Source organism: Centruroides vittatus, unplaced genomic scaffold (assembly GCF_030686945.1).
Source record: "Centruroides vittatus isolate TY-2023 unplaced genomic scaffold, ASM3068694v2 contig_955, whole genome shotgun sequence".
Classification (NCBI taxonomy): domain Eukaryota; kingdom Metazoa; phylum Arthropoda; class Arachnida; order Scorpiones; family Buthidae; genus Centruroides; species Centruroides vittatus.
In genome coordinates, this window is record NW_027122634.1 from 408,700 (window position 1) to 433,922 (window position 25,223).

A 25,223-nucleotide genomic window follows, 5' to 3' on the forward strand; every position below is an offset into this window, starting at 1 on the left:
CTTTCTTCCGAAAAAGTTCCTCTTCTTCCGTTGAGCATGCGCGATCTCCCTCCCCCTCTCTGTTTTTCTTCCAAAAAGCGGCCCATCCTTTCTTTACCCCGCGGCCCACCCAAGGATCACGCAATAGAACACGTGATCTCTGGACCACATATCTCCCCTTCTCCCATTAACTTTTACAACAGGAAGCTTTTACGCTATGAGGGCCTCTCCCTTCTTTACACCGTGAACCACCCAAGGGGTTGGTTACGAGCCGGTTAGGCAACAGAACATGTGGTCTTCAGACCACAGTTTAAAAATTTCAGTTAAAAAATTTTTTCCACTTATCACAGATCCTCAAAAAACTGCCATGGAAATTTGCCACCTTGCACATGTTTTCATGTACAATGTTTTTTACATATAATTACAAGTAATGTAACAATTTTTCACTCTGCCATTTTTCAATGTCACTCATGGGGGCTTTTCAAAATTGCTTCAAAAGAGAATCATGACATCATGGATGTCTATCAACTACACATGATGTGATGACATGGCAGTCTGCAAGTTGTTACAATCTTGAATGCTTAAGCCTTCAACAATTTAAAGCTAAGCAGTATGGCCTTCAACAATTTAAATTTTTTATGGCTTTATTTCACACCTGAAGAACATAGAAAAATCATTTTCTGATCTTCCTGAGAAATACCTCAATTCCTATCATTCATTTCCAGCTGAACTAATTTTACATTAGTCCAGGGACAGGCAACCTGTTTCTATGTAAGAGCCACATTTGAAAACTTTTGAACCATCATGGGTCACAACATGAGAAAAGAGAAAAAAATGCCCATAAATCACAATTATTTATTCATATATAATTATAAATTGGCATAAGTATACTTAATTTTCTAGAACTGATGTAAATGTAATACAGTCAAACCTGTTTTTATGCGCTCTTTTTATGTGCGATTTTTATTTGTGCGATTTTTTTAATGCGAATTTTTAATTTATGCGGTTTTTTTGTGCGATTTTTTATTTGTGCGGTATAGTTGGCGACTAGTTTCGTGCGATTCGTCATGTCTCACGTTGACTTATTATAGCTAAATAAACTTATTATAGCATAAATGCACTTATTATAGTAATATTATTGCATGAATATGCGAAAAATGAAATAATTTACTTTTTAAGTCAACAAAACACCACCTGGACAAAAATATGTAAAACAGACGATAGACCAGACGATGCAGTCAAGTGCTGACATCTGTTGTCAATAAATTCTATTTCGTACGGTTTTGAGTTATTTTCTATGTGAAACTTTTTTTATGCGGTCCCTGTTGACCGCATTAAAAAAATATTTTTTAATTGTGTTGCGAAAACTATTTTTTACAGCCATTCGTGAAGTTTCGTGCGATTTTTTTTAATGCGTCTTTTTTAATGCGGTCCCTATCCCCCGCATAAAAACAGGTTTGACTGTATATCGGAAATATTTGGTTAAATATTAGTCACTGCTAATTTTAAATTAGTTTCGATGTGAGTCTGTTAGTTGGTTTCTTATTTTAATTTTTACTAAATTCATTGTGGACATACATAGATTGTAAAAAATAACGTTTGAATTTTTGTTGTATACTTTTCCTTAAGCTGGGAAATTGATATATTTATTCAAATTTTATGTGACGCAGGCTGCAAAAAATATTAATGCAAGCTGCAAGTTGCCCATTCCTGCATTAGTCCATGCTATTGCAAAGTTGGAGAGACTTCCAATTAGAGAAGGGTTAAAAATATCATTCTATAAACAAAATAGTCTTGTAAATTAAACAGCATATGATCTTGAATTTGACCACAAACCAAGAAGACACATTACAAGATTTTTCAGAATCATTCAGATTTGGATGTCTAAAAATTGGTGACATATTTGAATGACCCAAAAACATTTTAATGTTCAAATTTTGTCAAATATTCAAATTTTCATGAACATATTTGTTAATGATATTTTCTTACAGCTACATACAAAAACTGAAAAATACAGTACCACAAGGTCTTGTTTTAAGCAGAATTGATATATGCAGATTTGTATTTTCGTGGAATGGTGGGGTTAACCTATTCTTAGTCCCAATGAATATGCCTCTTAAGTCAGAAAACCATGCTTCTCCAGCTTCTGATATTTCAAACATGGAGAATTACTGAATATTTCTCACTGTGATGTATACTCTGGTTTGTATTGAAGCAGGATTGCTCTCAATTATTACAATAGATTCCCACTATACTTAATCTTTACTCAGAACTGACTTTATTTCTCAGAAGTAAATTCTTCACTATATTTTGCAATATATTCATTGGTATTTGAAGCATCATTTACACAAACAGTGAAGTACGTAAACCCCATTTGTTGATGTGTGAGTCTAGTCCTTTGTTCTGCACCAAAAGGGGGGACAACGTGGCTTGCGTCTGTTGTCCCCAAGTCGGAGTAAGAAAGTATCATTGTCATCTTGTGATGTTGTTTTCTTACTTTTCAAGTTGCCAATTTTCCTCTGAAAAGTCTGTTAACAATAATCCCAAAAAATCACAGAATCTGTCAAATCTTATGTTGATTGTTGAGTCTAGAAATTCCCCGGAAGTTTGCCGCAATCCACTCCTTGATCACTGCACATAATCCTAGTTGTCTAAGCTTCAACCTTTTCTTCTTGTTTCTTACACAGTTCTGATCCCAGTCTGTAGCATTACTCTCTTCATTCTCACCATGTGGACTCCTAAAACCTGACTAAAACTCCCAGTCCTCCACATACTTCCCTTCACTTTCACATCTCCAAGGAATTTTCAACATTACCAGTTCTTACACTTAGACCAGATGGGAGTTTTGTCAATGCTAAAACATAAGACAGTATAACAGAATTTTGCTTTGTATATTCAGAAGCAATGGACTAAAATGTTATTCATTACAGTAAAAACATAAGTAAAATGTTTTAAACACATTTGGATGTTTTTTTTTTTGTTAATTGTAAATGACTGCATAAGTGTTTAAGCAATCATCTGGGGCCCCCTGAGGCAGAGAATAAATTTATATAAAATTTCATTTTAGATAATAGCTGCTGATATGGTCCAAAGCATTTTCAGTTTGAATGTAGAAAAATATATTTTTACAGACCATATAATTGTAATTTTTTATATAATCATTGATTGTTTTTTATCTGTATAGCTATTTATCTAAATCTAAATACTTATAACTATTTTTTTCCAAATATCATTCATACACATTATTCAATTTCTTGATATATCAATCTAATCCCTTTTTTATTTTTTAATGCATTTCAGTGTATTTGTCCACTTCATGTAACTGGTGCAAAATGTGAAAAAGAAATCTTGGTTCATAATCCACAGTTTTCCAACCATTCTTTTTTAAAACATATTTTACCAGAAATAAATACACAACAAAGATTAAATATAAATTTTACTTTTAAGACTATCTCCTCTGATGCTTTAATTTTTTATACTGAATCATTTGAAGACAAATCATTTCTTCTATTGCAAATCCAGAATGGCTCACTAAAGCTGAAGTTTTCTTGTGGTCAACAAACAATGGTTTTTAGAGAATCAAATATCAAAGTAAACAGTGGATACTTTTCCTCAATTTCTCTAAGGTAATATAATTATATATTTAATTAAAAAGTTATTGTTATATAGTAATATTCTATAATAATTTTTAATTTATAAGTCTTGAAATTATGGAAAGTAAAGAAAGTTCTTCTTGCATTGCCAAACTTCAAGTAAATAACACTTCAGATATGAGTGGTCAACAGCAATCACTTCATCCTAAAATTCAATTTAGACAAATTTATTTTGGAGGAGTGCCATTTAATAATACTTTATCACAGAAAAATGTCGACAAAGTTATCTTTTTTTCTGGTTGCATGAAAGATTTGCAGGTTTGTATAAATAATATTGATGTTATAATTAAAATATTATAATATTTATGTAAAGTTATCAATAATACTCTTAATCACTTTTACATTTCAGATTAATAATAAAAAAAAGAAAATGGTTAAAGATGCTGAGGATGGTGCTAATATTATTGAATGTGATGATGGAATGTGTGCCACTGTTATATGTCAAAATGGGGGAACATGTTTTAGGTAGTTTTAAATTAATCTTTAGTTATGCATATTAAAAGCTGATGTATATAAAAACAACATAAAATAATTTACTTACAGTATTTTAGTAATTTAAATATATATATATAAAAGCACTCACTGCCAGACACAAATAATGTAAATTTAAAAATTACAATTTGAAAATTTCAAAACCACTTTTAAATGGTTAAAAATGTTTAATTTTCAATAGTGATGTAACAAATATTTGGTTACTACCCGGTATTCAACCTATTCGGCCGAATACCGAATACCTAAAAACAGGAGTAAGAAATAACAAAAACACAGTAAATTAATCATTTCGGTAACTTTTATTAATGCTGAACATTAAACTATAATTATTAAAGTTAATAAGAAATAGCATCTAACTCTAGTATTAAATTATTTTGTAATTAAATAATATTATAGCCTTTATCTAGCCCCATATCTTATGGCATTGATGGCGTGTAGGTTAGAATGTATCGGGCATTAATGTTATTGTTTAGTTAATTATGTTATATTCATATTTGCGTATATTAATATTTTTTACGATATTTTAAAATGATTTACAAAACGTTTTATTGAAACTTATCGTATTTAATGAAAGAATTTTTTATCTATTTCTAGAAGATGAGTAACTAATATATAATTTATTTTATATATAAAGCAAAGAATGAGCATTTTTCATTATATGCAAAAGAAACATTTGAAATCATGTTAATTTTAAAAATATTGACAAAAACAATAGCAACAAAATATCACAAAACTTCACAAATAGAAACCCCCAATAATATATTTGAACTGTTCCACAACTGGGAGAAACTAGACCATATGTCTCCACTAAAGTATATCCTTAGGGTACTATTCAGTCTACAAATAGGTAGTAAAAACAAAATTTTAGTGCTTAATTAAAGAGTTAAAAAGATCGATTGCAAATAAAATAACTTATAAGTTATAACTTACATCTAAATACCAACAACTGCCGAATCATATCGGGCTATTTACAGCTATTACATAAATTATAAACCAATTTGGCACTAGAAGTAGACATTAGGCTCCATCTGATATTGACTTTAATAATTGTAATTTAATTAATTAATTTAAATAATTTAGACCTACTGGAAGAAAAAATCGTAGTGGCAGCGGGCCAATAGAGAGCAGAGTGTGCGATCCTTGCCATAATGTGATTTGCGTGCCAATTTTCGTACTTGCGTTAATCAAGCTGAATAGTTTGGCCGAATATTCGGTATTCGGCTGAGGCGAAATATACTATTTGTTACATCACTAATTTTCAATTGATTTGATTTTAATTATTTTTAGTTTTAATTGATTTTTAGGTTTAATTTATCTAGTATTAATTTAGTTTTTATAATTATTTTTAATAATTTTTATTTATTTATTTAATTTTACCTGCATTTTTTGAACTCTTAATTATAAGTTTGTTAATTAATTGCAACTCTTTTTTCTTTTGCAACATACTAGAAATTGTTTTGGCATTGTTTTGCACAAAAGATTTCAAAATCAATGAGAATGAACATTCAAATAATAAAAATATTTGAATCCCCAATCTGATAAATAAAGAACAATGTAATATCTTACAAATTCTGTTTTCAGACTGGCAATATATTTTTAATTACTTTCTTTTTACATATGTTGTCTTTTATAACTTAGAAAATAAAAACTGAAAAATACTTTAAAGTGAAAAATTAAAAAAGGAAATAAAACTTGAAATTATAGTGATCTTTGTTTTGAAACTTTCTCAGCCTCTAAGAATTATAATTGAAAAACAATTCTAATTTTCAATTAGAAGATGAGATATTTTCTGTTTGTATTTCTTTCCTTGTTGTGCTCTTGCAAAATTATACTTATTTTAATTATTGTATCATTAATTTCACTGTAATTTTGAAATTTCAGTTAATTAATATCTTAAATTATTTGCTAATTTAGTAATGGTGAAGTATGGAGTTGTTTATGTAGAAAAGGATATAGTGGTATATTTTGTGAGCATTTAAATTGTGATGCAAATCCATGTGAATATGGAGGTACTTGTCTGCCAATAAGCAAAAACACAGAATACATATGTCTTTGTCCATATGGTTATCATGGTCTTAACTGTGAGCAATGTAAGTTTTAAGTAAATTTTTATTTAGAAATAATTTAATAATAAAATTTAGTAATAATAATAATAATATTATATTTGTAGTACTGAATGTAACAAGATCATCATTTCATGGTTCTATAATGGGATACTCTTCCTTCTTACAATACTTAAATACAATGGATGTGCAATATTATTTAGATGTAGAACTAAAATTTACATTAACAAAATTATATCAAAAAGGATTAATAGCATTCATGGGACAAAGAGGTTAGTAGTTTTTACTCAACTTTATTTTAAAACAAATATGGATATTATGATGTAAACTGTAGATATTTTCTATAGTATTCATAAGAAAATGTTATGAAATTACTTATGGCTAGTTGAAATAATACATTATGATATTTTACAGTTGATCTCTAATAAAGAATATTTCTTACTTTATTGAGATCAACTAGAAACAGTGTGCATGTGAGCACACACCTACACATACACAAGAATTTATTAGTCATATATTTTGATACATTCTGATTTATTTACATTACAAAGAAATGTAAACAATTGCTGCTTTTAACAAGTAAAACATATAAACAGTTTAAATAAAAAAACAAATTTTTCTGTAAAATGAAACATATTAGACCAATAAGAAACAAGGGCGTCGCCAGAGGGAGGCAGAGGGGCAGTTGCCCCTCCCTAGACATGCGAAAAAAATTATTTAAATGCTAAGTCATTTATTGCCCAATTTATAATTCCCGTGCGAAAAACCCAAGAAGATTATGTTTTAATTAAAATAATCTTCTTAAGCTTCTTAAAATTTATGAATCGTTTTTATTTTACTTACATACAATTCATATCCTCTATCAATTTATATCATCTTGCCCCCCTGGCCATTGGCTGGCGATGCCCTTGATAAGAAACCTTGATTCTTTATTTCACATATACATTAGAACATATTCATTTCAAACGCGTTTTTTATTCCTATTGTAGCGCTTTGCAGCTATTATATATATATGTATATATTTTTTTTGTTCGTTTGTTTTATCTTATATTTTTGTTTTTTGTTTATGTCGTGTCGCGTGTATGTTTCTGTACGGGTCATTTTCGTTTCCTTCCGTGTTACCACCATCTACCTGCTGGCTGGACTTTCGTTGTGGTGATTGGCCCGTCGTGGGGTCACGTGGGGCGGAGTGACATCGGCTAGCGGGAAGTTATAAAAACATGTGTAACCCATGTAGAAGGGAATTTCTTTTTCTTCTTTGTCCTGGGACTGCTTCGTGAGGACTTATTTGTTGGTTGGAACCCCGGAAGATGGCGAACCGTTAGAGGAAGAAAGCGAAGGGAAGAGGACGAGCGCAGGATAGGTGAATTACGGCGCTGAAAGGGAATCGACTTCCATCGAGGGAATTATACGAAATGAAAAAGGGATTACTATCTAACAACGAGGAGGACCAACTGTAATATCACCGTGGTCAACGATTTTTGTATTACAAGTGAAAGTTTGTATATTTAGTCGTAATAATTGTCGGGTAAAATAGGGCCTCGCGTAGAGAGAAGGAAACTTATGAGGGTGATAATCGGATAGTATTAAGATTGTAACGCGATCGGATTTCGGGACTGCATCGTGTATCGACAATTAATCGTGTTTTTTTTTTTTTGTTTCCAATAAACCTTTGTTTGTTCTTACACGTTTCCACCGACTATTCATTTCCAATTTTTTTTGGGGTGTTATTCCCTTTCTTTCAAACCCGCAGACCACGTGTTTGCAGAGTTCACACTATGCTCCTCTTCATATTATCCTTCTAGTTACTAATTTTCCAACACTCTTTTTAATTAAATAAACAAGTTGAATGAAGAGTATTAGCTTAACAAAAACAAGACTTCAAAAAATATAAATTTTAAAAATTTATATTTTTTGTTTACAATCATAATTAAATAAAAGTTTTTTTATATGCTGAAAATTAGAAAATCAATAAATTATTTAATAAAGTTTTTTACAGATACAAGTGATCCAATGACGGATTATTTGGCTGTAGGACTGGAAAATGGTTTTGTTGAATATTATTTGGATCTAGGATCAGGTAAATCAATAAAAGTAAATACATAATTATAAATATTGTTTATATTTTAAAAATTATTTTATAAGGTTACAGGAAACTGCAATCAGTTTCAAGCTTAAATATGTCAAGGCCCATTCATACTATTAGTTTTGGTCATCACAGACGTTATCTTTGGTTAGTTGTTGATACTCAAAAGAAAGTTACAGGTCTATCTCCAGGAAAGTTAAATGCACTCAATGTATTACCATATTTATTTATTGGAGGCCATTCGAGTTATAATTTTTCATTATTACCATTTCCTGTAAATAACTGGAATGGATATAATGGTAAATAAAATTAAAAGTAAAAATCAATATGTATTTTTTATTTAATGGATACATCTATAATAAGTAAATTTATAATTTTTTAAAAATTTTTTAGGATGTATTTTTGATGTAAAAATAAAAGTTAGTCCAGAAAATTCTTACTTTAATCTAAATGATGTTATTGCGGGAAGAAATGTTCAACAGTGTAATAAAAGTGAATGTGATCTTATCAAGTGTGAAAATGGTGGAACATGTATTAATCTTGGAACAACTTTCATGTACGTAGTATGTTTTATTAACATAAATTTGTTTATATGATAAGTTTATATGTTAATTTCATTATTTGAAAGAAAATTTTTAATAGGTATCAGAAAGATAATTTCTTTTCTTTTTGTTATATAGTATTTTACTAATTGACAGACAGCATTTAAATTATATTTGTTGTAACAGTAGGTTTACAGAAAAGATGACAGTATGATTATTTCTTCAAGAACTTTGATATAGAAAAACTACCAATAATTTTAAAATATATTTATATACACTGAACTATGTGATAGTTTGAAATCTACTTTATTATGCTCTTGCTTTAATAAAATATGTCAAAATTCATCAAATTGTAAAAACTATGCAGTAGACCTCCCCTATAACATGGTATATACATTCCGTGTTATATGAATTCTGTGCTGTACGAGTCACTTAGATTTTACAAATACATGAGCTGTTCACAGCCCGGCACTTGTGCAGTTTAGGGGGTACGACTGTTTGAAAGGTTTTCTTCCATAAAATTAATTGATTCTAGACTAATTTGACTCGTATATTTCCAAAACACGTATAATTTTTTGGGAATAATCCATATAAGCTATGCTATAAACAAAAAATTGTAGGAATACTTACCGAGTGCGCACTGTTTGAAGACGCATTGCTTAAGCTTGTTTTCGTCGCGGAGCAGCTCATCGAACGGCAGACGCGTTTCCTGATAAGTTATTCTTTCAGTGAAAAATTTGCTGAACTTTGGAGACATCATTAATAGAAATATATTTTTTATGGCCATTGAATAATAAATGTTTTTTAGTAGGTCCACTGCTTGCTTAAACTCGACGGTTTGTACAATATCCACTATTCAACCAATTCTGTTGAGACACAAGTCAACCATGACAATCTGTCTCATTCTTTTACCGTGTTATACGAGCCTCTTTTAGCGTATTATATGAACAGGATTGCAATTTTTCCGCCGTGTTATACAAATCCATCTTATATGAACCCATCTTACCCCCTGTACGGTAAATATTAGTTCATACCATATTTTCTATACAGTAGCATAAGAGTCAATATCTTGTTAGATATCCTTAACTTTTGATTTCTGTTTGGCAGTTTTAAAGCATTGAATTTATTTACAAGTTTCATAAGTTTTAAGTAATAAAAATGGAACTATGGTTTAATAATAATTTCTTTTGATTGTTGTTTATTTCCTAGCTGAAAAGCACATAAAAGCCATTTCAGTCTAGACCACATATTTTCAAAGATTAAATCTGGACTGCTTCTAAGTCATTCCAGACTTCAATACTATGTTTGTTAAATCACTGCTTTGTTTGTAAATCTTTACTATGTGGTAAGGTACTCCATCTTGCAGAAAAGATTACATAATGCAGGGAAAAGATTTCTAGTTGTGAACAGTGGCTTTTTTCTTAATAAATGTGAGATTCAAACTGGTAATACAAACCGATGAGACACTTTACTTGCTTTTCCAGCAGATTGGAATGGTTTTTCCAATTGTTTTTGGTTTTCTTGAAAGGCCTTCTTTTAGGTTATCTTTTTCTCTTAAGAATATTTTCAATGTATTTTTTCCACTGAATGCATTCTACAATGCTTCAATTTGTCCCATACCAACAAATGTTATGCATCCCTACATTATTATACTCTGTGGATGCTTCATTGTTGCATTGAGGCACTCTAGCATTAAACTTTTCTGAAAGTTTAATGCATTTAAATGAAATTTAGTTTGTAAAAAATTATTATTATTAAGCTAATAAAGTGGTTATAAAATGGGCATAGAAAACACTTCTGTCATTATAAATTTTTTTCTGAGATCAGAAAAAATAGATGATTTTCTGATCTCAGGAATTACAGTACACTTTTAGATCTGATAATTTCTTGCTTTCAGGTGTCTTTGTAATGTGGGCTGGACAGGCACTAGATGTACTAATCAAATTACTCCATGTAATAGTGGAAGCCATCATTGTGCTCCAAAATCTGTTTGTACTGTTACAATTGATGGTTACAGATGTGACTGTATATTAGGACAGGCTGGAAAATATTGTAATGAAAGTAAGTATGTTATAAAATAACCTGTAATTTGTAAAAAAATTACAAAGTTTTATAGTTAAAAGTATTCAGTTTTTTTTATGTTAACCTTATTTAAATTTATATTACAGCAATAAACATTATTGATCCACAATTCAATGGCATGAATTCCTTTATGGAGTTCAAATCTCAAAATATTCGAAGGAAGACAATAATAACAATGCAATTTAAACCTATGTCAGATAATGGTATTTTATTTTATGCATCCCAACAAATGAATGAAAACAGTGGTGATTTTGCAGCTATTGTTATTAAAAATGGACATGTTGAATTTAGATTTAACCTTGGAACTGGAATAGAAACTACTACTGTTCTACAAAATTCTCATAAATTATCATTAGGTTAGTAAAATTTACTTATATCATCATTTTATTTTATTAGTAAGTTTCCACTTAAATATCTGTCAAGAAATAAGAGAGATCTTCCCAGTATTACAGGAGTGTATGCATATAGTGCAAGCTTGTTCCAGTGCTAAAATAGCCAATACTTAAATATCTATCCAGGGGTAAAAAATTAATTTATTTAAAAAATGCCACTGGCAAAACTTGTTTCACAAATAGATAGCACTGTGAATAGAAATGATACCATTCTAAACATGACAGTGTCAAATGACTTGATGGCTTGCTATTTGTGCAACTACAGCAAGTTTGGAACTAGCATGATGTAATGCACCTCATCCATGGACAGAGGTGTGTAAGTGGCTCATAAAGTGGTTTGGCAACTGCTGAATAGGGCACGTGGTCCGTTCTAAGCCATAAAGTTCCCAGACTTTATCTCAATGGATTTTTTCCTATGTAGTCACCTAAAAGCATTACTGTATAATATGTATCCAGCAGCACCACATGATGTTGATGAACTGGAAAGATACATATGACAAGCCTGTGAAATGGTGACACAGGATGCTACATTCCATCTATAATGCCACGCTTGACTGTCAACATCTTTGTATTGCCTCTGAAGATGGTTGTTTTGAACATGTTCTATAAAGCAAATAAATCTCACTTTTTGTATCAATTTCTGCAAATGTTGTCTTTATCCTTTACAGTCAAAGATTATTTGCATGTTATGCTAAATCATTATAAACTGATTTTAAAATTTGTTGCTTGATTATTTTTAGCACTGGAACAAGCATGCAGCATGCACCACATGCATACACTCATGCAATGCTGGAGAGATCTCTTTTGCTCCTGGAAAGATGTTTAGGTGGATACCCTTTATAGTTTAAGGCACAGAAAAATTTTATATTTCTATTTTCATGATAATTATATCAATATGTTACCAGTTATATGAGATTGGCAATCCTAGGATTTCAACAGTGTTTTACTATACTTAATGTGATATGGATGCTGTTTATTCTATACAAATTCTATTCTATTCTATTCTATACAGTGTTTTACTCATTGTCTAAAATGAAATTTTATTTCAGAATTTGTCTGAAAACAAATTAGGCAAACTAAAGATTGCCTAATGATGTCTGGGCCAGGTTTGCATTTGATATTTTTGCTTACATGTTGCTTACTTTACTGAGCTGAATAGATATGAGATAAAATAAAAAAAAAAACAAGAGTTTTTTAGAAAATTTTATTGAAGAATGAATCTTACTTATAAGAATTGAAATGTGCCAATAAAAGAAGACCAAACAAATGTGGCTGCCGGGAGGTGGACGCACCTCCTTTTCTCGGCTCACAGGTCCGTGAGAACTGCCCATGTCAAGATGGCGGTTCGGATGGGTTACGCGTTACGCGAGTGGAGGAAGTGGATGGGTTCGATGGTAGAGCGGCAGCAATATTCGAATAACTGACATTAACAACGAATTAAAAACAATAACAGTTTATTTAGACTAAAGCGAAAGTTACAATAGGGGCGAGCTACTGTCGCCTAAGTTCAGATACGCGGAGGGAGAGTTTACATGAATTTGGGTCATACCTTGTGATCCGGGTCGGTCTTTCCTCTCGGTCAAGTATTCCTTTGTTCGCCGTCGGGTTTCCTCGGGACTTCGGACACACACACTTTGTCTAATTGACACTAACCGACCCCTTTTCCCGCTCTCGTCGCCCTTTTATCGTCTCGGTCACATTTCTCCGTTTCACCAACCAGCATTATTCGAATGTTGTTCCTCATGATTCATGTTTTCTCCGTGGGAACCAAGCAATTAAATATATTATTATTAACGGTTTAGTTCCGGCGGGTTCGAATTTTCACACAAAAATTTAGTGCTTTACTAAAAACATATGAAAAACTTATTCTAAACTTATTTATTAGCACAAGAGTTTGAATTATGGATCAAGAATTATATAAGAGCTTTGCATTTTTATATTTAAATCCATTTGTTGTGCACTTTTCATGCAATGACATGATAAATCCTTTCTACTGAAAGTGGAATTATAATTGATAATTGATCATAGCAAGTATTCTTTGTCAGGGTTATCTTCCACTTTTGAAAAGTTCTTGTGCATCAAGATATATAATTATTTTTCATGTAATCAGTAATTAACAAGTAGGAACAATTAACATTTGTATAGTTTATATAAAAACAACTTTACAATAAAAATAAATAAAAGATAATTGAAGAGGAAATTATAGATATAAGTTGAATAAACATATAATTTTCTACAGCTGAAACAAAAGTAATATGCAAAATTATTTAAAATTAAATCAATGATTTTTGCATTTCAACTGTAACTGAATTTAACTGAGAGTGCATGCATATAAGTAGATCTGCCAAATGATGTCAACTTAGTATTTAATAACTTCAAGAACTTTTTCAAGTAGAAATGAACCATAAGTAATTATAGCAACATGCAATCATCTGTATGTACCAAAAAAATAACATAGTGTGATTTATTCATATAAATCTGCTATAAATATATCATATGCAAATAAATCTACTGACTGCTGCTCTGAATGATCAGAATTCTGAAATCAATCATGCTGTTCACTTAGCATTATTTACATGACAATAGAAAATGTGTATTATATATCTATATACAGTTGAGTCCGCATAAGTTGACACCATCGGTTAAGTAGTCAGATTTCTGTGGTCCTGGCTGACTTACATAGGCATTAATGTTAAAAAACTCCGGTTTACTTGACACCGTTTAACTCGTCACCACTGGATAAGTCGACATACTTTTGTTGTCCCACACACTGATAAGTCATCACCCCCTCCTGAAAAAATGAATTCACTCCACACATGTGGTGCAAACTCAATTTTTTCAGGAGGGGGAGTCAATTTATTTATTAATATATAATTAATATATTTAATAATATAATAATACATTATTATTATTAATATATATATACATATTAATAAAAATGCCTTAACATTTTATGTATTTTTATGTATAAAATAACAACAGATAAACAAAAAGAAAATATACAATCTACATAAATGTCACACCAGAATCCAATTTTGCATTTTCTCACACTAGAGGCGTTAAGAATCCTTAGACGTTACTTGCCAACAATTGACAATTGCGAAGATGATGTTTTAAAGGCATTCATGATCATTGAAAAAGAAAGTCGAAACAGTTAAGTGCTCAAAACAAACAACACTAAACGAATTTTTCAGTTTTTCATCTACAGAGTAATTGTAAATGGAGGACACAATGTATTGTAAGCCTATACTACTGTATAACGCACTACTGTATTTTCCTAATTGTAGTTTTGTGGTTTTTTTTCCAACTTCGCTTTAGTCGACACATCTGATAACTCAACACATTTCCACTTCCCCTTGGGGTATCGACTTATGCGGAGTCAACTGTATAAGTAAGTAAGTAAGTAAAGTTTATTGTAATAGGGTATACCTGTTACAAGGGGGAGAATCAGTTGATACCAAATAGTTGATTTTGTTATTTAATAATTATAAAATATTGACGTCTTATAATAATATCTAATTTGTTCAACATTGATATACGTGGTACGATCCAAAAGTTCGAGGAATGCAGTAATCTATGACAACAAAAGCATGCATTTGAAGTTACAGCGAATGAAATGGATTCTACCAAACCACCTCTACGTGTTCAGGTTAATTTCACCCATGTCATGTGATTAAACCACAAGCACTGCTGTTTTTTTCCGGAGGTAGTCACCTTTGTCCTGCGACATAATCAAAGTGGAGTTTCAAGAACAACCTCCAACATTAAATTTTGTCAGCGTTTAGGTAAAACACCTACGGAGATTTTGAAATTGCTAAGAAAGGTGTACGGTGATTCTATGGTGAAAGGTCACGGTGAAGTCGAAATGTTGGAGGTTGTTCTTGAAACTCCACTTTGATTACGTCGCAGGACAAAGGTAACTATCTCCGAAAAAAACAGCAGCGCTCGCGGTTTAATCACATGACATGGGTGAAATTAACCTGAACACGTAGAGGTGGTTTGGTAGAATCCATTTCATACGCTGTAACTTCAAATACATGCTTTTGTTGTCATAGATTACTGCATTCCCCGAACTTTTGGATCGTATCACGTATATTTGCAATACTGCAAACACATGTATTTCATATATTATATCATATTACATAACTACAAAACATTTTTAAATTATACAAATTATCATCAAATGAGTCGACTGTATATATATAAAACAGAATCAATGAATAGATTGAAATGCTCAAAATGACTGCATACATTCTTGTGCATTTTGTTGTTTCTTTTTCACTCTTCTATAAAATATTTAGAATTAGTTTTTTCAAGTATTATTTAGAATTTTGTTTTTCTGTATCTCTGTCTTTGTTTTGTTTTAAGCTTGGAGTTTTGTTTTGATGGACTTATTAAAAGATAGTGAGCATAACCAAGGTTTGCTGCTTTTGTTGTTATTTTACTATTCATTACACTTCTTAATAAAATGTAACATGATTTATTTGTTTTTGTACTTCAGTTTGGTGATATTGACATTATTAGGTAAAAACATAGTATTTATTATATTTACATTATTTTCTGTAGTAAATCACTCATACTTGTGTCATTTTCATTCATCTTTTCATATAGGCTTTCTTCTAGGTATGGTTTCCAAATACAGGCAGCCATCGGTTTATGCCGACACCAATTCACAATAATGCTGCTGTGCAATTCACCGTTTCACTGTATAATTCCCTGATTATCCCTATGCTAGACATTTTTGCTTCAGTGTTGACATATTTACTGAACCGCGACATTGTATATTCGTTAAAACAAAAATTTTTATTGAATATATTTATTTTTTCTGTTTAATATTGTTGGTTATTTATACATTTACATTAAATTAATATTCAAGTAAATAAAAATATTAAATATTTAGATAACCATATATACAAGAATAACGGAGGGTTATTATGTTAGATAAAAGAAGTGCACCAGAGTTATCTAAACAGGTTAAAGATGGATACTTTTTTCCAAAAAATATGAGAGATCCAAAACTTTGAAATATCATTTGTTTTTCTTAAGATTTTTTAATAAAAACATTTCACTTTATTTTATCATAAAATACATTTTAAAAATTAAATTTATAATATATGTATTTTGTATTATATTGTATTAATAAATAAAATTATTTGCTTATTTTTCACTTATGTAAAACCTAACCCTATACCTCACTGTAAATATGGGTTCATTTTATGCTGATTTGATTTGCGCCGGCTTTAATAGGAATGGAACTTCGGCATAAACTGAGGGCTACCTGTACTATATTTTCATATCTTTGTAATTAATTGTGTAATGTCTTCATTCAGATATTGAGATGCCATAGAATTATTTCATCATTTTTTTCCTCTTCCTAATTTATATTTTTCATTTTTAATCTCAAATGAAAGATTGCACACTCAATCTCCTGTATTGCTTGGTTTGCTTTTTACTTCCTAAAATGCTTCAAAAATTTATATTTATTTTCTCAGTTCCTGCTGCAGTATGTTAGATCTTTATTTATGTTCATTTCAAACATTTCCTGTTCCAGCTTGCATGTCTATTGATTGTAGTTTGGTTTGCCTGTTACTATCCATCAAGTTCATTTCCCCCAAGATATCTGGAAATGTTTTTGAATCTTTTAGATTTGTTTTACTTAACAATTTTATGATAGTGACTAGCCATTAATCAAACTTTATACACTAAATAAGATTAGGATCATGTTAAGTACTCTGCTTTGGTTTATACTTTTAAAAAAATTCTATCTCTTATTAAAATATCAGACTTTTTCAAAAATTTGCTAGAAATAAGTAAAATCACTACTTTTACTTTTATAATAAATTTTCTGTTGAAAACATTAAATATAAGATAAAGTTTATTAATAAAAAAACTGATTAGTTTTAAATATTTATCATAGATACTTGGCATACTGTTACTGTAGATAGATATGAAAGAAGTGCCAATTTAATAGTTGATGATATAGAAGTTGTAAATCAATCACCAGCTGGAATGAGAGCATTGGATGTTAATACCAACTTTTTTATAGGTAAGGACAATTGATTGTTTTTTTTAATATTTATTTTAATTTAATGTCTAAAGTTATTCTTTAAAATGTAGGTGGGATACCAGAATTTTTGTTAACAACCACTAATATTATTGATAATTCATCATTTTATGGATGTATAAGTTGGTTTGAAGTCAATTCTAAAATATATAATTTAACACCTAAAGGTGAATATATATTTTATTTGTATTTCATAAGTCACTTTTCTGTTTGTAGCATTAATTAATCTATCACCTAGGAGCCCTTAATGGACTTAATATAAATAACTGTAGGGGAAAAATATGTGGACATCACATATGCAGAAATAAAGGCATTTGTATTGATCATCTAGATGGAAAATTTTCTTGTAAATGTTTATCAGTAAGTCAATATATTTTATTATGCAATTTTTTATAATATATGTTGCCTTTAAATTAATTCAGAAAATTAATTTTAGAATTATTCAGGACCACTGTGTGAGACACATATATTATGTTTGAAACACAAGTGCCAAAATGGAGGTACATGCATTCCAAATTTATCAAAGGGAAATTATTCCTGTGATTGTTCATTAGGATGGACAGGATCAAAATGTGAAATTGGTAATTGCCAAAAATAGTATATTTAACTTTTATTACTCTAAAATCTAATACATTCATAATTTTTTTTTTTTTTTTTTTTTTTTTTTTTTTGTATTAGCTTTCTCAAAGTCTTTATATTTAGTTTCCATTTTTTATTTTCCTATTATAGTAGAAACTTGATAATTCATCACCTTGTAAAGATGTTATTTTTACATGCTGACTCATATTTCACACACAGTGTGTAATAATCAGTTCTTGTTAGCTGCTGTATTTAGTGTTAATTTTAATAAAAAATTATTGCCTGTTGATTATTACGCCCAAAAAAAATGCATAGATGGATCAAGAAATGCAACCTGAACAGCCTGGTTTTGAAATGTGTTTTTAGTTCTGGTGAAATTATATCTTAAATCTAAAAATTTACCAGAAAAAGCACATTTAATTATGCACAATGCCCCAGCACATCCATTGAATGACTTAGAAGTTGATAAAGATATAAAATGCATCTTTCTTCCTCCTAACATAACTTCTCTAATTCAACTGATGGATCACAGAGTGACTGAATATTTGAAGCATCACTACCAAAAAATATTTATTCAACATTTTATTTCTTGTGATATGGATATGAATTTGGACAAATTTTGGAAACAATACACGATTAAACATGCTGAAGTGTAGAATCATGTTCCAAACAAAACATTGTCTCAAAGCTGGAACAAACTTTGGCCATCAGATGCACTTAGAAGAAGTAACAGTGATGAAAATAAAAGACAAAAGAATAATTTTTTTTAACATTCTAGCAAGATTTAAAGTATGTAAGATATTTTTTTACGTTATATTCTTAGCTGTGATAAAATGTTTTGTAAAAAGTAGGTTATAAGTTACATTTTGTGTTAATTAAAACTACAAAAGTATTTCAAAATGTGTTTTAATTATTGTTCCTAGAATTTTCTATAATTTATCACTCCTCTCCCAGATATCATGAATTATTGAGTTTCTACTGTATTTAAATTTATTTTCAAAATCAAATTTTTGATAAAATTTGATAAAATAGCCAGTATTGTAAAATCCAAATGTATGGATTTTTTTTTAAATTTTGAGTATATTTCATGGTAATGATATAAATTTTTATATTTCAATACTCAGTTTTTGTTTTTTCTTAAAGAGTATGACAGAAAAATCATTTGATTAATGGAAAATATTTGTGAATATTAATGGAGGAGATACTCAACCAAATGATCGCCATAATTAATTGGGCTATAAATTTGCTATTAGAGATAGATGTTAGGCACCATCTCTTATCTAAATTAATAATTATAATTCATTAAATAATTTAGAATTGTCTGAAAGAAAAGAACTAGCTTGGAATGGGACTTGAACCCACAACCTCCACTTACCATATGCAGTTACCATGAATAACCACATAAGGTTATATTTATTGTTTAAATACATCTGGAGGCAAAGAATTGCTCATAGATCTGGGTGGTGTAACTGGCAAGGCAAGTGCAGGTTGAGGTTGCATGTTCAAGTCCTGCTCCAGCTAGTTCTTTTCTTCCAGATGGTTCTAAATTATTTAATAAATTATTAAAGCTTATAATTATTAATTTGGATAAGAGATGGTGCCTAATGTTTACCTCTAATACTAAATAACTTAACCACTCAGCAGTGAGGGACGTATATATACGTTGAGGGCGATCATGTGGCAGTGGTGAGGGACGTATATATACGTTAAATTCTTTTGAGGGTATCACCAAAATCTAGCCAAAAACTACCGCAAAAAAAAATTCACATAAAAAATGAATTATGTAACAATAAAAAAAGACTTTTCTTTACTAGACATAACTGTTTACAAATACTTTTTCTAAAACGGAAATGAGAAAAATTGCGTGAAAAAATACTTTAAAAATTTTTCGGGTATATTCTCCACTACTAAGGGATAGAACCATACCTGACTCTCCCACTGCTGAAAGGTTAATATCTAATCATTAGTAATAAATTTATAGCCTAATTACTTATGGTGATCTTTGAGTATCAATGTATCAGGCTTTGTGAATTTATTAATGGAGATAGTTGAAATTTCCAAGAATCTGGTGTCATTACTCAAGTTTTCATGTATTGCTGATAGAGTATGCCAACAACAAATAACTTATTCTTCCAAGTTATATGGGATATAAATTGAGTATGAAAGCTTATTGTTTATAATTAAATGCAGCTTGATTAATAGCAATATCACTTCATTTATATAATATCTGCTTCGCTAAATTTATAATCTGGTGTAAAAAACAATGCTTTAATAAACTGAATCACCAAACTGTTTTAATGAGCCTACAGGAAAATAAGAAAGAACAAGATTGTATAAAGATGAAATACAAACTAAGATACAATTTTTCTATTGTGTAAAATACAAAATTATTTTTATATCATATTACTTGACATATTTTTATATTTAAAAAAAATAATATTTTAATATTAAAAACTTTTAAGAATTAAAATTAAAATAGCCAGGATTACAAAATTGAATTTTTTTTAACTTTGCAATACTGAAAGATATTTTTACTAACAATAATAATACTAAGATACTAATGATATTTTTTGAAAGATTAAAAATTCATTTATTGAAAATAGAAAATTTTTAATTATTAAATAAATTGACTCTTGAAATACAACATTATCAGTACACTTCAATAATATCAATTTAAACATATCAAATAACCAATTCTTGTTAACACCAAACAATCTGCTGGATTGTATCAAACTATATGGTTACATTTAATAATTAGATATTCAGTAATTTTGCTTAGAGGTAGGTGAAATTATTCAATATCTAATTATTAAATTTAGCTATAACGTAATCTGATACAATATAGCAGATTGTTTGATAATATTAATTTAGCAAAATTTTTAAAAATTTGATTATTTAATAACTTAATAACAATGACTTTATTTAACATACTTATTAAAAATAAGTAAGTAAAATGTTTCAGAAAGACACATCTGTGTGCACTTTGTTTTAAGATTTAGAATTAATATGTCAAGTCACTTATTGTAAAATTTAATAACTGAAAATGAGACATTATAATATAAGAATCTTTAAATTTTTTATTCATAGTAATTGAGAAATTGTAACTGAATTCAGTTTTTTTACATTTTTTCAGAAATAATTTTTATCTTGTTATTGGATATCTTTTTATTTCATATAATAATTAAAAAAACTGCCTTAGACTAATACATTTCTTTATATTAAAATTTTAAATTAATTTAAGTGTTTTCAGCCAAGCTTTAATCAAGGTCAGATCCAAGAACAAGTTTCAGTGATGATTTTTGATTTGTAATAAAATAAACAATTGAGATGTATATAAAATTTTATTGCTTTGAAATTTACTTAAAATACAGTCAAACCTGTTTTTATGCGCTCTTTTTATGTGCGATTTTTATTTGTGCAATTTTTATTTGTGCGATTTTTTTAATGCGAATTTTTAATTTGTGCGGTATAGTTGGCGACTAGTCTCGTGCGATTCGTCATGTCTTACGTTGACTTATTATAGCTAAATAAACTTATTATAGCATAAATGCACTTATTATAGTAATATTATTGCATGAATATGCGAAAAATGAAATAATTTACTTTTTAAGTCAACAAAACACCACCTGGACAAAAATATGTAAAACAGACGATAGACCAGACGATGCAGTCAAGTGCTGACATCTGTTGTCAATAAATTCTATTTCGTACGGTTTTGAGTTATTTTCTATGTGAGACTTTTTTTATGCAGTCCCTGTTGACCGCATAAAAAAATATTTTTTAATTGTGTTGCGAAAACTATTATTTACAGCCATTCGTGAAGTTTCGTGAGATTTTTTTTATGCGTTTTTTTTAATGCGGTCCCTATCCCCCGCATAAAAACAGGTTTGACTGTATATAAATATTATATATAAAATGAACAAGGTTTGTAAAAAGTAAATCTTTTTACAAACCTTGTTCATTTTATAAGAGAAATAAATTCAAAAACTATAACATACTCATAATGAATGTTTTCATTAACAAAAGCAATCTCATTGGTATCAATAATAATCCTATGCAATACTATCTTAATCTACACCTGGTTCTAATCCTCATTAGATTTGTTTTAAGTATCAAATTTAAGAAATCTAATGAATTAGTAATAATGATGCAAGTAGGAGATAATCTAATTATTTAATACTATGATGATGCAAATTTTAATATTTAAGAATAATTTACAAAAAAAAAAATGTATGCGGTCGACTCCGCATAAGCTGACACCCGGATAACTCGACACTCGGTTACATAGTCACTTTTTTGTGGTCCCAGCCGACTTACATAGGCATTAACGTTATTAACCTTAAAAAACTCGGTTTGCTTGACATCATTTAACTCGTCACCACTGGATAAATCAAAGTACTTTTTCTGTTTCACACTTTTTAGAATTCTGATAAGTCAACTCCCCCCTGAAAAATGAGTTGACACCACACAGCTTATTGTACGGTGTAAACTCATTTTTTCAGGAGGGGAGTTGACTTATCAGACGTCTAAAAAGTGTGAAACAGAAAAAGTATGTTGATTTATCTAGTGGTGACGAGTTAAACAATGTCGAATATACCGAGTTTTTTAACATTAATAACATTATTGCCTATGTAAGTCGGCCGGGACCACAGAACACTGACTAATTAACCTACAGTGTCGAGTTATCCAGGTGTCAACTTATGCGGAGTCAACTGTATTTTTTATCAAAATATATATTTCTGAAACATTAGCTTGTACTGATATATCAAAATTTCTGTTGGAATAGCATCAAATCAAATTTTAACTATATTGTCAATTACTATTTTAATAATCATTGAAATAAAAATTTTTTAAAAATCAGTTTAATACATATAACATTGTCAATGTAGTATGTAAATATTAAGCATATATTACTAATTCTTCAGTGTCACAAAGTCCTTATGCATGCTTATCATTGTTTTGGATACAGTCTTCCTTTTTGATGGTTAAGAGCCATTTAATCATTCCCCAATACCAATTTTGTAGGTCTTTAACTATTACTTAAAATGGAATTGAGAAATTTTCTCTTTCACACTTGTCAAAAGTGAATTGGCATATGTTAACTCTGAATTTAAAAGAGGCAACACCATATCAGCTTTACATTCAATCCATCATCCATCATACTTGATGACAGATTCAATGAGATCTTAGGATAAAATCTTATGCATACAGACTTTATGACCAATTTGTATATTTAAAAAATTTTTTGAATATTTAATATTTTCTCAAATTAAAAATCATTATTTTACTTTAATAGCAATAGAAATTACAATTCCAAGATTTAAATACACAAGCTATCTTTATTTTTGGGATGAAAATTATGACAGAAGAGACCTAAAAAGAACATATCTAGCTTTTGATTTTTTAACTTTAAACCAATCAGGATTGTTATTTTGGAGTGGAAAGGTAATCAAAAGATTTAAATAGAAAATAAGTTTTATCAAATAATTCATAAAATAAAAAAATTATATTTTATAAGTATTAAAATTTGAAACTGATTTATACAATCACCTTTAAATTATAATTATCTATTAATTAATGTAATAATATTATAATAAAATTAAAAATATTTATTAAAATTTTTTGTATTAACATTCAATTTCAACTAATTTATAATTACTATGAGCTTAAAATAAAAAAAAATAATAGCAATATTAATAAACAGTAATTTCAATTAAAAATATTATATTTTACTTATTTTGCATGAACAAAGTTATTTATTTAAAACAAATTAGGCATCCAAATAGAATTTTCTGATTACTGCAAAAAACAGCATACAGCTATGTATCAGACAGGTATGTAAATAAATTATAGTTGGGTCTAATTGCATGTTAGGTAATACCATCAGAGTGCCTTAAAATTGTTATCCTAGTATTCTCTAAAAAAATTTGCAGAGGTTCTCTGTGTTCAAAATTTTCAGTGTACCCGTAATTTAAAGATCTTTGAATTTGAAGTGGCTGTACTGTGTAGTAGCATTATGCATAGCTGACAAACTTTTAGAAAGGCCACATCAAGTGAGAGAAGCAGAATGTTGTTTTGTTCAATTGTCAGCCATTTTGACATGACTACATGACGATGTTGGAGCAATGGATATATGAGGGCACATATACATGGGAATAGGCTCTGGATGTTTAGACAGTCCATCAGCAGAAATGATCATCTGATCTTTAGACAAGTATGAACAGCTGCATCATTGTCTTTGTTCATCATCCAGAGATAGATGGGACCTTGTTATAGAATCCTGTATATTTCCATATCATTGACTAGCAGAGGCAAATTTGCATACACAAGAACCACTATGCACCTTACTATTAGCAAACTAACATTGTTGGCTTCATTTGCAGTGGTGCAAAGACAGAGAAGCAGGGACTGCTAGACTGGCAGCTTGTCATCTTTAATGACTAATCAGTTCTGCTTGGAAACAGATGACTACTGTGTTAGAGTGTGGAAGACCACTGGTGAGTCCACAATCCTGCCTTTACTGTTGAGTGGCACCCTACCCCCACTGCTGATGTGCTGGTCTGGGAAACCATCTTGTATGACAGTTGATCACTCTTAACAGTGGTGCAAGGAACATAACAGCACAACAGTACATTCAGGAAATCCTGTGCCCTCATGCAGGGTTGCAGACAGCCATTTTCCAGCAAGATAATGCTCAGCTACACAGCTAGGGTTTCCCAGGGATGTATCTGTCATGTTGTTGCCCTTTCTTGGCCTGTCCAGATTTCCCATCAAGTATCAAGTATTTGTGGGATTAGATGAGATGCCAGCTTCTTAGCCATTGTAAAGTATAAAGGACTAAAGTGTACATAGGATAGTATACAATTCTGTATGCCTCCATGTAACCAGGCAAGAGGCTATACAAATTACTAAAGGTCCTTTTAAATTGTATTGCTGTTCTATAGGAAAATACCCCTTTGCTAGGATATTGTAATAACTTGCTACCATTATCATGTTCACACTAATAAAGTTTCATTTGATAATAATGCCTTCTCCTTATTGTGTAACTTTTTTGTCAATGAGTATAATTATTAATAAAAACTTACGCTGTTTGTTAATTGGATTTGCTTGGCTCTAATGATATATGCTAGACTATTGAGAAATGCTGGCATCAAATTTCAGTGACAGCTAGTTTCTGCCTGTTATGATCTGTGTGTCTGAGGTCTACCAAGTTCCTTTTCAATGCAAAGCTGAAACATGAACTCCAGAGTAAAATTGGCATCAGTGGGGAACTGGCCATCATATCTGCTTG

General features: G+C 29.8%; 1 protein-coding gene across 1 annotated transcript in view; it reads left to right on the forward strand.

The window, feature by feature from the left end:
- The window catches only part of eys (eyes shut), a 55,210-nt gene that overhangs the window by 24,428 nt on the left and 5,559 nt on the right, over nt 1-25,223 (forward strand). The window contains exons 8-22 of the mRNA XM_067282391.1: nt 3,280-3,605; nt 3,680-3,890; nt 3,982-4,097; nt 6,039-6,214; nt 6,295-6,459; nt 8,187-8,267; nt 8,333-8,572; nt 8,667-8,829; nt 10,713-10,876; nt 10,984-11,253; nt 17,207-17,335; nt 17,407-17,520; nt 17,592-17,713; nt 17,790-17,934; nt 23,229-23,377. Coding sequence (XP_067138492.1) covers nt 3,280-3,605; nt 3,680-3,890; nt 3,982-4,097; nt 6,039-6,214; nt 6,295-6,459; nt 8,187-8,267; nt 8,333-8,572; nt 8,667-8,829; nt 10,713-10,876; nt 10,984-11,253; nt 17,207-17,335; nt 17,407-17,520; nt 17,592-17,713; nt 17,790-17,934; nt 23,229-23,377 — 2,571 coding nt within the window. The remainder of the gene's footprint in view (nt 1-3,279; nt 3,606-3,679; nt 3,891-3,981; nt 4,098-6,038; nt 6,215-6,294; nt 6,460-8,186; nt 8,268-8,332; nt 8,573-8,666; nt 8,830-10,712; nt 10,877-10,983; nt 11,254-17,206; nt 17,336-17,406; nt 17,521-17,591; nt 17,714-17,789; nt 17,935-23,228; nt 23,378-25,223) is intronic.